General features: G+C 35.2%; 1 protein-coding gene across 1 annotated transcript in view; it reads left to right on the top strand.

Annotated features, from left to right (window-relative positions):
- The first annotated feature begins 3,560 nt into the window (after positions 1–3,560).
- Positions 3,561–17,318, top strand: part of LOC137927507 (cadherin-AgCad1-like) — a 36,944-nt gene continuing 23,186 nt past the window's right edge. Inside the window, exons 1-15 of the mRNA XM_068771314.1 lie at positions 3,561–3,647; positions 3,976–4,047; positions 4,965–5,123; positions 5,896–6,001; positions 7,692–7,839; positions 8,413–8,649; positions 8,861–9,059; positions 10,775–11,061; positions 11,683–11,856; positions 13,301–13,494; positions 14,040–14,157; positions 14,338–14,439; positions 15,392–15,561; positions 15,987–16,165; positions 16,839–17,013. Of these exons, the coding sequence (XP_068627415.1) occupies positions 3,578–3,647; positions 3,976–4,047; positions 4,965–5,123; positions 5,896–6,001; positions 7,692–7,839; positions 8,413–8,649; positions 8,861–9,059; positions 10,775–11,061; positions 11,683–11,856; positions 13,301–13,494; positions 14,040–14,157; positions 14,338–14,439; positions 15,392–15,561; positions 15,987–16,165; positions 16,839–17,013 (2,390 nt within the window). The 5' untranslated portion in view covers positions 3,561–3,577. The remainder of the gene's footprint in view (positions 3,648–3,975; positions 4,048–4,964; positions 5,124–5,895; positions 6,002–7,691; positions 7,840–8,412; positions 8,650–8,860; positions 9,060–10,774; positions 11,062–11,682; positions 11,857–13,300; positions 13,495–14,039; positions 14,158–14,337; positions 14,440–15,391; positions 15,562–15,986; positions 16,166–16,838; positions 17,014–17,318) is intronic.

The following is a 17,318-nucleotide window of genomic DNA, read 5'->3' as shown; positions in this document are numbered from 1 at the left end:
CTTTTCATTTACAACAGGTAAATTTACGTAAATATTTTATTAAAATTTTTGTTTTGTCTAAATAACTATAACATATTTAATATATTTAATCTATGTATACAGTTTTAATATTTTTAAATTAATATTTACGTTATATTCTCGAATAATTTTAAGACTGTCAATTAATTTATAACATTGTTTAATAATTAAAAAATTGCTTATGATAGGAGTAACAAATAACTGGCATCTAATATCTGACTATTAATTGGCTAATCAGGTTTTCACTTGGAAATCATGATATAGAATAATCAAATATTTTTTTTTAATAATGCGTAGATATTTGTCTATAAGAGTTTTGAAAGCTGAATCTTTAGTAACTATAGAAAAGATTCTATATTAAAAGAAATAGCAATTGTCATCGATATTTCGCTTTTGTATGAAACGCCTTACATTTCTAATATAGATCTAGGAAGCTATTTGATAGAGGAGGGGTTCTTTGAGCTAATTATTAGTAATGACAATGTCTTTGTCTTTGTAAACAAAGAAAAGCAACACCTGTTTAGCTGTATTAATCATGATATATATAAAGCACTGTTCGGCTGCGACACGTATAGTGTACTAGATAGTTGGTGGCGGTCCATTTATTTTAAGAAAAAAAATTATCAAACCTACGTATCCGAGAATTCGGAATTTGAATATAGAATTCTGTTTTGTTTTGTTTTGAATTTATATTGGGAATTACATGCGCAGACGACGCTTAGCCTATACCTACATCTTATTTATATGTAACAAAGCTCGGGGTCGTTGGAATAGAAGTTTCTCGAATGGCGAGCAGGAGCTGGTAGTCGCGGTGTGGGTAAGCCTCCACTAGGTAGACTGACAACATAGTAAAGGTTACGAAAATTTACTGAATGCGGGCATCTCAAGGTCAGATTTTGACAGACTTTGGGAGATGTCTATGCCTTGAAGTTGGCGTCTGTAGTCTGTTATGATGATAAAAGCTCGAAGACTCCATCGGGAGGTTCGGCTCAGGCCGCTACATACATATACATAACATTAAAGGGTTTGGAAGGCCCCGAGCATTCCTCGGAGTGATCTGGCCAAAGAGCAACTGGGAGGTATCTTGATATCTGTTTAGCATTATCATTACAGAAACTGAACATGGTCATTTGCTAGAATTCTGGAAAATTCGAAGGTATTAGGGCGAAGGTTGACAGCTATTTTTATTCTTGATATCTAATATTGTAAAAATCACCTTAAAAAGACAGATAGGGGTGCTTGTGTACAACGGTTGTAAAAATTAAAACAAATGGTGGTTTTTCGTAGTTTTGTTCCCATCGGATGAACGCAAACCTAATTAACTAAGTTAAATTTACTTTTAATTTTCAGATCTGTTTATAACAATTGTATTCTATAATAACAGGCTATACGAACGATCTATATGACGAAATAAAAATCAAAGATGCTAATGTACTCACACTAAATTTAAAATATATTTACGACATACCCAATTTAAATTACAGAATATCCAAAATGCTTTTCTACGTATAAGGAAAACACGGAGAAGTATTAGGTATATCCAAATTGGACTGCGGCCCATATTCTATGAAATGAAGCGTGTGTTCCAACAGTGAGAATATAAAACTGATCACAATATACTAACATAAAAATCCTAGTAAATTTAAGACTAATACACGAATAGAGATATCTGTCAACATAATATAAGAAATAAAAATAAATTTGAAGTACCCACTATTAGGCTCTTAGTGCCTCACTTATTTGTAAGTTAATGTATATTATACGATTTTATAGCAAACTGCCAAACGAAGCGGTACATTTCTCTTTGTAAATTCAAGAAATTTATTGATAACAGGCTTCACCAAAAGGCACATTACTCGATTTAATAATATGTCCAAAGTATAGATGTTTGGAAGTGAATTATAATTTAAAGCAAAAAAAATTATTAATACAATTATCGAAAAAAAATTACAAACTCAACTCAGATTAATGTTAGTTATTCTCAATAGATGACGCGTTACGAAATAACTGAAATTTAATTTTAAGCTAAAATTTATAAATGATTGTAATCATTACATACTAATATCTCATTTAATGTTGATTTATGATTTTTTAGTGCATGTAATAGCCTGTTTGAATCAAGAATATTTCAATTTTTTTTCGATACAACAAAGTTATAGAAATATTTATAAATGACTTCAAATTACTTGCATGCTCTTGTTCAATATATTTCGAAAACTGGATCGCAAATGCAAAAGGCAGACATGTGGAGCAAAATGGAGAAGGCCTTTACCCGTAGAGGGATCCATAATGATTTATGATTTATAAAAATGAATTTTGATTTTTATTCTTTTTAATTTATTTATCATTTAATTTAATGATTATTAATAGTAATATTTTATTTTTAATGCATGTACATATTATGTATTAATTCATCATTATTCATATATTATTCATTATGGAAATAATAATAACAATAACGTTTCTGTGTCTATTTATGTACAAAATAATACAGTTTCAATTAATTTCAATAAAAGATAAAGAATATTGTAAGAAAACGGCATTTTAAACTCATCGAGCATTTGCGATTAACGTACGTTATCTAATCTATGCGCGGAGTATGTTTTATATATATTTCATTAATCATACAAACATATTTGTATGATTAATGAGATATATGTTTATTTAATTCAGATGTTATTTACTGATTGAAATTTTTCTTTTAGTTTTATGTCACATTTCGTAGCGTATTAAATAATAATGATCATAGTAGCCGATAGACACCAACTACGAGACTTACTTTGTGCACTGTTGTTAGATCTATATTTGCTTTGTGCACTTTTGTTGTATTTATATTTGCTTTGTGCACTTTTGTTAGATCAATATTTGCTTTGTGCACTTTTTTAGACCAATATTTGCTTTGTGCACTTATGTTAGATCAATATTTGACTTGTGCACTTTTGTTGGACCTACATTTGCTTTGTGCACTTTTTTAGACCAATATTTGCTTTGTGCACTTATGTTAGATCAAAATTTGACTTGTGCACTTTTGTTGGATCTATATTTGCTGTGTACACTCTTTAAAGACATCAAAATTTAAATGATTGAAATGATGATAAAAAGAGTGCATTGCGACTAAGCACAATTAAATGAAAATGGAAATCGCTAAAAATATTCTATTGGCATTAGAATTTTTTAATTTAATTTTAAAGAAAAACCTTTCTATTCAAAGTGTACCACTTTTTGCATAAAACAAGTGTTTCACAAAACAAGTTTTTTGCAAAACAACGTTTGCGGGATTAACTAGTTAATAATATAAGATTCCTACTGCTCACAAATTAGTTTCTAGAGGATGGGCAGTAGCAGCCTTTGCGTATTATAATACTGCACTGCGATTACCAACCCGCCTGCGAAGCGTTTTATGGTGTATCCCCCAAGAGATATCTTTAAGAGAAGCCTATACCATGCAATGGGCGTCTATCGTCTGAAACTAAGATGAATAAAGTTTGTTAAAGATATTAATCTATTAAATAATTTGTAAAGGTTATATTTACAGCCCGTACCCTTCTGAACATGCAAGATGGAAGTCAATCTATATCTGGCGACGGTGTTACTATTGCTTCTTGAAGTTTTTCTAGTTCACGGCCAAGGTAAGTTCAACTTATACATCATTAATTTTATTTGTAGCGCGACCATTTCTGGACTTAGGCCTCTTCTATAGATTTCCAATAGAACCAGTTAGAAGGATGTCATTAGCCAGGTAACAGAAACTTTCTTACACGCCATTGTGTTATGCTTCCGGGAGTCCACTTGGACCACTTTGAGAAGTAATGTGTTGAAGCATTTCTTATAATCGTGTAAATTTATTAATTAACACTTTATACTATTAAAACGTACAACAAAATGTTCAACTTTTACTAGAATTTTATATTTAGAACACTATAAACTGTCATTACGTTTGACAATTTTCTTTTTCAGAGAGATGTTCCTACATGACCAGTATACCGCGAGAACCGAAGCCAGATAATTTGCCGGAACAGAATTTTGATGGTAAGCTTTTTAATAAGTGTTTATTTCTTTTATTAAAAATAAACTATACTTCAGGAAGAGTACAGGATTCTAGATTTTGTATTTAAAAATTCTGAACAGCGTTATTTTTCAAAGGGCAAGGAACATCATGTGTTATTAAATACAAATTCTGTCTCTCGCTATTTTACGAATTAAATAAGAATTTACAAATACGTTGCACTAAATATACATAGATCGAAGGTTCTAGAGAAATTTTATATATATGTCTTTTTAAGGAACAAACCTCTGATGTCTTTTTAAGAAACGCTTTACAAAAAAAATAAGTAAATAAGTAGGTATGAAAATAGTTACGGATTCGTCTCTTGCGCAGATCAGAGACAAATAAAATAAACCATTATTTTTTACCTCCAAGTAAACTTGTTTTACCCACTCGTTAAAAAATATAAAATAAAAATGAGTCAGCAACTATCTTATTAACAAAAAACAGCGACCTAACACAAGCATATGTAAGCTATTTAATTTTAATTTAATATTCTTTACACTTAGTACACCCCAGAATATATTTATATATATCATGTATATAGTTCCATAATGGTAAAGCAAAAAGTACAATGGGCGGTCTTATCACACGTAACAATTTCTTTCAAACAACCACAGTATGGAAACAGTGGTGGTGGTAATTAAAAGATAAATAATCAATGGTAATGTATGTACAATACAAATATAAAAATAAAAAAACTAAACGGCTGAACAAACTTACTGTTTTTTTTTTAATTGTTAACTTCGTCAGTTAGGTTGAAATTTTCATAAGTTGCACAAAAAACACCGCCCAAAAAAATTGTATGTGTTAGTGTTAAACTATTTTGTTAATTCGCGTTTTGTGACTTTGTACTAATTGAACTAGTATATTACTCTGGCTATTCCCTTTCTCTTATCAGGCGTTCCATTTGGAGAGAGGCCGTTCACACCTGCCCCTGAAAGAGACGACGTGTGCATGGACGACTACTTCCCCAGCACTGCGACCAGCGGGACCCAGATCATATACATTGAGGAGGAGATTGTGGGAGAAGTTCCTATCGCCGTTATCAACTACAACGGTTTGATAACTCACTTTTTTAACTAATGTATATATGTTGCCTCGGTTAAAAGCATTAAAAGGGCGAATGTATTTCATATGCCGTCAATGTATAGTACACTCTATTTAAAAATCAATGATATCAGCGTTAATAAACATATTATAAAAATGGTTATACATATTAAAATTAATTATTGTTCACTGTCCCTGTAGATGTACTGCCAGAAGTTATAGGCCTGCCGCATTGTAATAGAAAAAAATCATATAGTATATTTAAAAATAGTCAATTTATACAAATTGATTGGAAATAGGTGCATAAGCTATAAGGCTTTATATCGAGTATTGGGCAAATCACATCTTTAGACACTACACATAATGGTTTTAACAGGATCTAGAAGTACGTTATTCTATGTTACAATGCACTGGTGTATAGCATCAGATGACTGTCTGCATAGGCGGCTCTAGCTCGTGTAGCGCCCGTGTGCAATGAAACCCTGGTGCCAATAGGCCTGACCCCCCCCCCCGCAGCTTAAACCTTGCCGTCGTAACAAGAAAGTTTTTTCATATTCCAACAAGCTATTTTATAAGTAGATATAGCTTAAAGTATGGTATTAGTTACGGCCTTTTTTCTGGCGCAGCCGTCTCAGGTTGCGCCACGGCGCTAGTATGCATTGTGCTCCCAGCACTATAGGTTAAGCCGCCCCTGACTGTCTGCTTCGTCGTGTTCTAGTACTGAAAAAAAAAAAACAATTTTAATTATCTTCATTGAATGAACTGATTACATTTCATTTCAGGTACTGAAGTCCCTTACATATCGACTTTTCTGTCGGGTTCATTCAACCTACTCGGTCCTAATATAAGAAAGGAAGATGACAAATGGTTTCTTTACATAACACAAAGGTAAAACATGACATGAGTATGTAATTAAAATTAAATATTATTTCTAGGAACTGGCTACTAAAGTAGCATTGGATCATTTAAAATTTGATTAGTAGGTTGCTCATGCAACTGGCCATTTGACTCGAAAGGTTTTTGAGTCGCGGCCCCCACTAGGTGGACTAACGACGTAGTTAAAGTCGTGAGAAGTCGCTGTATGTGGGCAGCGCAGGACCACAGGTGGGCAGACATTGGCTAAAAGAAGAAGAAGGGCAAATTAGTCTGGTCAGTTAATATAAGCGCAAATGCGTTGCAAGGAGAACCCCTTTAAACTTGTCACGCAAGTCAGCATCGAGCAACGTACTGTACCCTGCATTACTACGATAATATCATGGAATCCTGAGGTTATGTCTTATTTTAGTAGTTAAAACAAGTAATAATATAAATTAAGGCCAAGAAGTACTGAGCGATTAGAATTTTGAAATCATTATAGATTAGTTTTTAGCCATATCGTATAGGTGATTTTAGACAGAAGAGGAAAATTTTAAAGTAGTGGCCTCTAATTCAAGTTTCTTTAATCGAAGAAATGGAGGCCGCCCTCCTTCCATTAAAGTGATATTGACATATCCTCGTGCTCTCTCGTATCTTTTAAAAGACAATTTCGTTCGAAATTATTGAGTACACAAAATACAATTTAAACCTCATTAGAACGTGACGGCTAGCTGTGACTCGTAATTATTGCGGTGTGATATGCAGAATGCGCTGGATCTTTGATCCCTGTTTAGTAATATTTTTATTTCTTTTGTCATTGACTTTAAATCATTAAATGTTCTTAATGAGATAGTTATAAGGTAACAATTGTAACTAATTTTATATTTTTAAGTTTCTAAGTTTGTACTTTCTTACTGCCTTTTGTTACTGTTTATCTCCAATAAAGTAAAGTAAAGTAAATAAATAAATTCTACATTTGGTGAAAGTAATTGAAGAAGGTGTTTAACATAAGCTCTTGATGATTTGGCATTATGGGTCAATGGGAGAATTTAAAACTGCTGTAAATTTTCAGAATTTTCAGAATTTTTTTTACCCCATAAGAAAATTACATTAACACTGAAACTTAAACATCATAAAATATACTTCGAAGTGTGAGTGCGAGTGTTCTATGGGCGACGACGACCATATATCAGAGCTTCATTAACATTATATATTGATTACATTACGATAAGGTGTCAAAATTTGAGGTAAAATCGTAAATGGTGTGTGTTTCATCTCAGTTGTGTCTATCAATTTATCTAGCTTGCACGCGAAAATTATAAATGTTAGGTACATAAGACTATATGAAAGAGATTACAATTAAACTATAGAAAGTTCGCGTTAAGAATGCAGAGAGTTATCATTTGTCAATCCTAGCCACGTGCTATTACCATGTGAATTGTTCTTAATTACAAAGTCAAATGAAAAGATCAGCAATTGAAGAATAAGTTTCGAAAGCATTTACCAAAAATTCAATTTGATTTTCTTAACGCGTATGAACTATAGTTCTAATAGCTGAAATCGACTTGAAGAATAAACAAAGACAAGGGATATGGTTCGTGGTCGTTGCACAAACGTTGTGTAGTAGTTTGGCAGACTTTGAAGTTGCAGTGTGCGGATCCAATGCCACTTTTGACTTTTGAGTTTTGAGTTTTAGTCGATTGTAATAAGGTCTATTTTGCAGACAAGACTTCGAGACACCTGGAATGCAGAGGTACGTGTTCAACGTGCGCGTGGACGGCGAGCGGCTCGTGGCCGGCGTGTCCCTGCAGATCGTGAACATCGACGACAACGATCCCATAATACAAGCGTTTGATCCATGTCAAGTTCCGGTAACATTAATAGTTCTTTTTTATTAACTCACATTGACATGCTAAGGTTTCCAAGTACTTCGTATAGATTTATACAGTAACTAGCTGTCGTTAATGAACGCACCCGTCTTGGTGATTTTCGTTAAATCTGTAATTAGAAACCTTAAAATTACTTACACCTTACACCTAAAAATGCCGACACACCTAAAAATATTTTTATTTCTAATTAGTTTTTTATCCACCTTCGATTTCCTTACAATATCCGAGACACGCTTGAGGTAACTCGCCTGTTTTTCGATGCATATATGGCGCTGTTTGCAGTTTTTGTAGACTGTTTAATTAAGTATAGGAAATATTAATCATCTTGTATATACGTTTGATATTTTATGAACGCAGGATTCGGTTTTGTACAGCGCTGTCTTAATAGCACACTGCTCCGATAACAAAAGACATAGTGTGCCGACGTGTCAAATCATGTGCCGGTGGGCTATAGTAGATTGTGTCAATTATATATAAAATAAGCTTGTTAAATATCCGAAAATTATTGTCATAAGATCTAGTCGTATCAAGATGTAAAAGTTAAAAAATTTCTAGGAACTTGGAGAACCCGGTCTGACGGAGTGCGTTTACCAAGTTACGGACGCAGATGGGGAGATAAGCACACGCTTCATGACCTTCAAGATCGACAGCGACCGGGGGGATGAGGAGATATTCTACATCCACAGCGCCAACATCCAAAACGAGTGGTTCCGGATGACTATGACCCTCGGAATCAACTCCTCGCTCAACTACGAGAGCAATGCTCTTCATATTTTCAGAGTTACTGCCTTCGTAAGTCCATATTTCTTTTAAACAAGCTTTTTAAATAGTTTTAAAAAGTTTTATAGTGCTTAACAAATTTTATTACTAAGCGTACTAAATGTACTAAGTGTACTAAGTATACTTAGTACGACAGTAAAGGTTTATTGAAAATATGTGCAAAGGCTTTAAAAGGAATGGATGTAATTCCTTCGTTCGTTCATGCTGTTAATTGAATCAACAGGACTCCTTGCCCAACAATCACACGGTGACATTGATGGTGCAAGTGGAAAATGTAGAGCATCGTCCCCCTCGCTGGGTTGAGATCTTCGCTGTGCGGCAGTTCGATGAGAAGACATCACAGAATTTCACAGTTCGCGCTATCGACGGAGACACCGGCATCAATAGACCGATCTATTATAGATTGGAGACGGCACCGGAAGGTAAATGATTATGATTTTAGATTGATCGAATAATTAGAAATGTAAAAGCTTTAAAAGTTATAGGTGCTCAGATAATATATGGTGAAACCTCTCCAATAACCAATGGTTTCAGATATATAAATAAAGCGTTTTTGTAATTTTCGATTGTAGTAACAGATTCAAATTAATGTTAAAATGTTTACTCTCAGTCCCTGCCGATTTTATAATCCTAGAAGTTTCTAGCCAGTCTCATTAAAATATATAAAATAACATGTCATATTTTAGAGTGATCTCTTTATATAGAATGATTAGAAATATTACTCCCAGTTAAAAGACTTTAGGTGAAAATTAGTTACACATTCGTCCCTTTAGCACGTTCACTGCGGCTTGAGGCCGATTCAGCCTCATGGTAGACTTTGCACTGGTGCGGCGCGTAAAACTCGTGTTTTCTCTCTAGTGCGGCGGCTGTTTACACTCAACCGTATGAGGTATGACAAAGACAAATATAGCTTTCTTTATGTCTGCGAAGCATTGACTCAATATTGTAAAAAAAATGATTGAAACATGAGGCAGAAAAGGCCTCAACTGCACTACTAGGAAGTTCAGCTTGAGGCCGATTCGACCTCAGCCGCACCAGCTGAAAGTTCTTCAAAATTGGGCCCGCAGTGAACGTGTTAAAGCGTTTACTCATTCAGTTGAACATTTACGAGTTATCAAGGATGACATATAAACATGATTGCTACAGATATTGACTAATCCCCATTCTATACAGGGGTCCTATTAGCTGTTTTATGAAATTCGGATCAAGTGTAATTGATTTCAGCTTTATATTTGCTTCATCAGTTGTAGGACAAAAATTTCGTAATATTAGAGAAGTTATATTTTCTCAACAAAATCAACATCGGGATAATCTTTATTTGAATAAGCACTTTCGAACCGTCAATCAACATAAAATGTCGGCATTGTTATTCCTACAGAAAGATACCACCAGCGAGAAACTCAATAGTTGCTCTTCAAATATAGTTTTTATAAGTGCTTGACAATAATTAGCTTTCCGAGTAAACATCAACATTGAATTCCACTCATTAACATACGTATAGTATGTTTGGATATAACAATACACCAGAGTTCCCCAAACTTTTTTTTGCCATGTTTTTCCATGTTGGGTAGACCCCCTACTTACCTGATATTGATTTCCTGTAAATTTATTTGTTTGTCCCATATTCGTATTTATAGAGTGACGAATTGAACAAGTCAGTGCAAGGTAGCGAAGCTCTAAGACTGTGACTCTCAGGTTTTTACAAGTTCAAAATGTATTGTGACTACAAAGCGAATACCAACATCCTACATCTTACACAATTTTATAAACATATATAATAATTTTTATACTTCATAGGTACTTTTATAAATAATGTAAATGTTTTGATATTGTAAGATAGTATGATGTAAGTATTAGTGTATGTATTGAGATCCACTATCGTGGACACCCATTTTCATTTCATGGACCCCCAAATTTTCTTTCGCTGACGTAGACCCCTTGCAGGTTGTCATAGACACCTGGAGGTCGATATAGACCACTTTGGGAATCACTGCAATACACTTTTACCAATAATATTTTTATAAATAGTGGTTTTAAATCTTCGCAGTGGGAGATCTAAAGTAGAATATGGAATTTTACTGTACATACGTATACATTGTGTCATAAAAGATTGCTAAAAATCATTCGAAAATTTCAGACACGTTTTTCAGCATAACAACGATAGAAGGGGGGAGAAACGGTGCCATCTTCCACGTCTCCCCTATAGATAGAGATTACCTACAGAGAGAGGTGTTTCAACTGTCCATTGTTGCGTACAAACAAAACAACGAAAGTTTATCAGTCGCAGCTAATGTGGTTATTATAGTAAATGACGTGAATGATCAAATACCTGAGCCTCTATTCGAAGAGTACACAGTTTATATTATGGAGGAAACGCCGATGACACTGAACATAGAACAACTTGGATTCCATGACCGTGATATGGTAAGTTTTCAGCGTACCTTCCTAAGAAAATTTTAGGAACTTTATTACACAATAATAATCATAGTTAATACATGTAACATTATTAGTGTTGCCTTAGTTTATCGGCTGATAAACTAAGGCAACTATAACTATTTGGCTAAATACGGCGACTTTCTGAATATAAAGACAAACGATGTGTTAATCATCAAATCGCAAAATAACATTCATCTCCGGTATATGTGGGTTCTTTTTTTATGGCCACCCTTTTTGGCGATATCTCGTTGTATGTTGTATATTATTCTATTATTCCACTTTCTGCTTATATGCTACATTATCTTTTCTCACAATTTCCTTCTGTCTTTCACAATCTGTACCTATTTTCACATTCAAATCGTTTCCACACCACAGTCTACAGTGTGCTACATTATATAGGTTTAACCCAATTGTTCGATTTTATTTTTATATGGTAGTTCTTTGCAATTTTCTTTAAGGCACCGCTCTGTATGATTGTCGTGTGAACAGGCCAAATTCTAAAAGATACATCAATAGACTTTACGACTTTGTACCGCAAACTGTTTATAATAATGAAATATATTTCAGTGCTTCCAATTTTATTTACAATTTTTGTTTCACCTTCGACAGGGTCAGAACGCTCAGTACAGCGTTCATTTGGAAAGTGACTTCCCTCCAGATGCCGCGAAGGCTTTCTATGTAGCGCCAGAAGTAGGGTACCAGAGACAAGAGTTCATTATGGGAACTCTCAATCATTCTATGTTAGACTACGAAGTTCCGGAGTTTCAAAACATAAGGTTAAAGGTGAGTTCTTATTCTAAATTAATATTTTTGTCTTACTTACTTGCTTTATTGGCATTAATTGACCCCCAAATTAAAGAAAGTATATTTTTTATAAATACCAAAGGCTCCCTCGGAGAGCTTCGTTCCGGTCCGTTTTGTAGAGTTTAAAAGAAGAAAAAATTAAATTCGTTTAGTCAACATTGGCACTTTAACAGAACTCTTATTGATGGTCAAATAATTATTGTTTTTTTATACCTATTTCATTTTTCGACTCTACACTGTTTCGCAAAGTTTTAAACAACAACAAATGTTTTAATTAACTAGCAACACAGATTTATACACTTTCACCAGATCAGATTAGCCTAAATAAAATCAAAATAATCAGGCGAGATCATTGCCAAGGATTCTTATCATTTATATATTCGTTTATTGAATAATAAGCTTTTTTCGTTTTCAAATTTTGTTAGTGGTAGTCCAATGTTTTGTAGCATTTTATTAAAAAATCTTTTCCGTTAAAAGTTCCGTTTGTATACAAATGAATTAGAGGCTTTTGCAGTCGGAACTTTTGTAAAGTTTAGTGTTTTTTTATCAAGTGGCTTCCGAATTCTTTGAACCCATGGGCGGAAACTATGGAGTGAGTGGGATGTGACTAAGAAATTTACATAATACGCGTTTAACATTCAAATATGGAAGAAACTTTGAGGATAGAATATCGGTGCCCTCGGGTTCTATTATTAGTGTACAACTGTGGGTTCTGACTTGAAATGAAACACCAAAGGTTCACAAGGAGTCCTTCATTCACAAATCAGATGGTCACCCTACTTAAACACAAAGTATACTTTCGTTTAGTCCAAACTACGCTTCCAAATCGCTCAAAAAATAACTGTTCAAATAGTCATTGTGTATCAGTGAACGTAGATCTTAATCTTATAACTCGAAAAACAACACTAAACTGTTGTCATGGGGAGTACACTTATTTATACTACAGATAAGATTTTAGTAAGTTCGAGAGAGTACTCGGTTAGAATTTTCGAGTATCGTTCACAAAAGTTATAAATAACTTCAAGGTCACGCGTGCTCTTTATTCTAGGGTTCAGTGTTTATTGTTTAGAGGATTCTGTAACGAGTGCTTTGTAATAATAGTATTACATGCTAAGAGAAACTATTTGCATATTGATATTATTATTAAAATACAAGATAAAGCTAGTCACGTTTGACTTTCTCAGGCGCCCTTGAGTCGAAATACTAAAGAGGTATAATAGACCAGTTAACAGTCAACAATAACAGGGTTAGCGACTTTGTCGATAATGTAGCTTAAAGTGTATCAACTATAATTTTAATAAGCGCCATTTGTTGCCAAAGTCATAATTATTTTGAAGCACCGTCGAATGAATAAAGATATACCTTTAACATGTTTATAGAAATAGAAGCAAATAAACCAAATAACACACTTTGTGGTTTATAGGTCGTAGCAACAGACTTAAATAGGACAGATTTCGTGGGTGTGGCCACAGTGAACATCCATCTGCTAAACTGGAACGACGAGGAGCCTATCTTCGAGAGCAACACTCAGACTGTCAGCTTCAACGAAACGGAAGGCCAAGGATTCTTCGTCGCCAGTGTCCTGGCGCATGACAGGGATATTGACGATATGGTCATGTGAGTTCAACATTATTTTATAGACTAGAATTTATCAGTAAGCTCACAGTCGTTCAAAAAGATCTCGTTGGTTTTGAGATCATATCAGGAATGAGATATTGCCTACCAGATTGGCATATTGAAATGCTAGTAGTCCAATAAGCGTGGTGAACAGATGGCTGCTGAGGAATTATGGTTTCAGAGTGGAGACACGGTAAGCACAGGGTAAGACAACCAACTGTAAGGGAGACAGAAGACTTGGTCAAGGTTGGATGCTGGCTGTTTTCAACTGGTCTTGTAAGGAATCTATTCGGGAGGCCAGAGGGCGCCTTATGGTCGAAATAATGATGGTGAATTTAAAACAAAAAAGACAGTTTATATAGCCCCGTTACAGCTTGTTTCCGGGAGCTCAATACCGATGAAGCTGCACCAAGCCGAAGCCGGCTAGCAGCATAACTTCTGTTAAATATCATAGCTAAAAAAGCTAAAGTAGCTGGTTAAGATAGTATAACGGAAAATTCAGGTAGACAGTTTCTGATAAAACACATTAATTTTCAAAATTTCAGACATTCACTGATGGGCAACGCTGGTCAATTTTTGACCATCGACAATCGGACGGGTGATATCCACGTGTCTGTGGACGACGCTTTCGACTATCACCGACAGAGCGAGCTGTTCGTACAAGTTAGTTGTATTCACATTACAATTCATAAACAAACATTGGGATGTACAGGATTTCCGTTTAAAAAATATTTAAATATATTTACCACTACCAAAACAGGTAGTGGAAATTTCCGTGAATAAAAATCGTTAAGCGTAACCAACTAATTGTGGTTAAAACTCGTATACCTTGTTATTTGACAGGTTCGAGCCGACGACACACTGGGAGAGCCTTATCACACCGCCACCTCGCAGCTGGTCATACGACTGAAAGATATCAACAATACTCCGCCAAGTCTACGTCTGGTAAATATAATTGTAAACTATTCACATACTTTCTGCACCATTAACATTGTTTCATCAATGGAAAAGTGTCAATACAATACCGTTAGTCTTTATGATTTTCTTCACCATCATCAGCCACAGGATGTCCACTGCTTGATTGCTTCCCTTAGATTTACAATAGGAATTGGAAGCGGCCTGAATTCAATTTCATACGGCTAACTTAATAGTTTCGCCTGTTCACCTTGTGGACAGACTTTCTACGATACATTTACCGTGTCTTTCACTCTAAGACCACAGCAACCATCTGTACGCTATGACGATGAACAAAAGTAATTATAATTTAATTTGTATCGAGTAAAAACCCCGATGTTCTTCCAGGCTACTTTCTATACTACATAGCTCTGCTAACATCCATGGAACTAAAAGTTCCTTTTTCTCCTATTCTTTAATTTAATTCACAGCTCTGCCAACATCAATGGAAATAAAAGTTCCTCTTTCTCCTTTTCTTCAATTGAAGAGATCTAGTACCACACGAAAAAAATATTATAAAGCCTCTTATTCAGGATAAATCATATTCAGATTCCTGTTATGACTCTGTAATTTTGAGTGCTTGTTGTCATAGGCCTTTTTTTGGTTTCGGGGGTAGGGAGGAATTTTCCGGATGTTTAAGATAGGGTATCTTAAACATCCGGAAAATTCCTCTCTACCTCTGAGGGTAGGACAAAGTTATGTGAGATTCTTACCCACAAAAACCCGCCGGTGATCGCCCTCTGCGTGATGGGGGTGATCGCGGTATCTCTCGGTTAGAGATCATTACGAGATCTTCCCTTTCCCCCTCCTCCAACTTCTTCAATTGGTTTCTGTCCCTCTCTACTTTCCCACTTCGAGGACTTTTTCCTCATATTTTAACGTTCTGTCTCGCTGTTTCATTTGCTACTATTACTATACACATTTGTAACACTGTAATCAACAGCCTCGGGGAAGTCCGCAGATAGAAGAGAATGTCCCGGTCGGGACGGAGATAACGAGAGAAATCCGTGCAACAGATCCTGACAGTACTGCCGAGCTTCGTTTCGAGGTAGACTGGAGCACCTCGTACGCGACCAAGCAGGGCAGGGAAACCGACGCAAAGGAATATCATAAGTATATATTTGACTATAAACAGAAATCTGAACATAACTCTGCCCACCGACATAAGTCTCTCACTATAGATTTAAACCGGTAGGAAGCGACCTGATCTTAGCTTACTTCGACAATAATATTATAAAATTATTATAGTCTCTGTAATATAATGTATGTTAAATTTTTATAATAATTTACTTGAAATATAATTATCGAATAAACAATAAAAAATCACATAATGTGATTCGGCGCATCATTAAAATTCCTAATTTTTTTTTAATTATATTTCCTGTTTCGAATATGTATAGAATGTATTAAAGAAAATGAAGTCAAAAGTCTATATTAACATGAGAATATATCTGTAATACCAGAATTTAAAAAATCATATGTAGGGTACTGAAATTTATGCATACAAAAATAATCTTATTAAAAAAAATTGATCCCAGCTGCGTGGAAATAGAAACACTGTACCCTGACGAGAACAAGCGCGGCGTTGCTGTTGGTCGCGTGGTGGTGCGAGAGGTCCGGTACAACGTGACCCTCGACTTCGAGGAATTCGAAGTCCTGTACCTCACGGTCCGGGTTCGGGACCTCAACACCGAGATTGGTGATGATTACGATGAACGTGAGTTCACACAGAATCATTATCATCTACGACACTCAGTATAAGGTAGCCAATTAGGCCCAAAGTAAGAATCACAAGAATCATCATTATATCATCAGGTAAAGCTCTGCTGCAACGCATAGGCTATTTCCAAAGCATGCCATTATGACTGGTATCGCATTGTCTGCGTCCGTCGATTCCCCGCGACCTTAACTATGTCGTCTCGTGGTCGCCACTTGCGAACCTTTTGACCCCTACGGCCATCGGTTGCACAAGCATTATGACAAGCAATTTTTTAAAGTACGTCGGTAATTTAACGGTCGGTAAACCTTTTACCCGCCTAATCTCTAATTCTTTCTCGCAGTTATGCTCCGAGCATAGTAGTTTCTGTTGCTCTGTGGGTGACTTGAGCCTTCTTATAAAGATCCATCATAAGCGACTACATCTCGATACAAGGATTAATTTTAATATATGTGTAAAGTTTAATACCAGAACAGACTCCATAATTAAATCTTATCTTTACATTTTTCGTCGAGTCATGGGAATATGGCAGAAATGTTGCAAAAAGAGGACACTAAGAGGAAAACAGTCTAGGAACCTTGGGTACTAGTAATATCTACCCATCTCTATCTAACAAGATGTTAGTGTGTGCTATTGGACCTTCAAAAGGCTAACCTTATGTTTAATGATTCAGTGACCTTCACAATCATCATCGTGGACATGAATGACAACGCACCGACGTGGGCGGCGGGAAGCCTCGGTCAACAGTTCCGAGCTCGTGAGAACTCTGCCACGGGCATCGTCATCGGCTCCGTGTTGGCTAACGACATCGACGGACCTCTCTACAATCAAGTTCGATACACTATCTTGTAAGAATGTAAACACTATAAAAGCTTTTAAAAGTTCAAGATATTAAGACTTTGTTCTTGTGGTCCTTATTAAGGTTGTTGGAAGAAGCTGAACGCAGGGAAGTTCCCACCTACTCTTTTTGGAAACAATGTGCAGTGCCAACAGTGGACGTTCTAGTAATAGTGATTTGGTTTTAGAAGGAAGCCTTTTGATATAGATCTTTATAAGTACGATAAGTAATTTAACTGAAAATCACTGTTGTGTGTAGTAGTCCTTATGGCTGTTTCAGATGAAATGCTTAATTTTCAATATATTTGATTTAGAT

The sequence above is a fragment of the Battus philenor genome, unplaced genomic scaffold, assembly GCF_028537555.1.
Source record: "Battus philenor isolate CCGP_79_NKW_IND1 unplaced genomic scaffold, ilBatPhil1.0.hap1 SCAF_10, whole genome shotgun sequence".
Taxonomy (NCBI): Eukaryota; Metazoa; Arthropoda; class Insecta; order Lepidoptera; family Papilionidae; genus Battus; species Battus philenor.
This window is presented reverse-complemented; position numbering and strand designations above follow the sequence as displayed.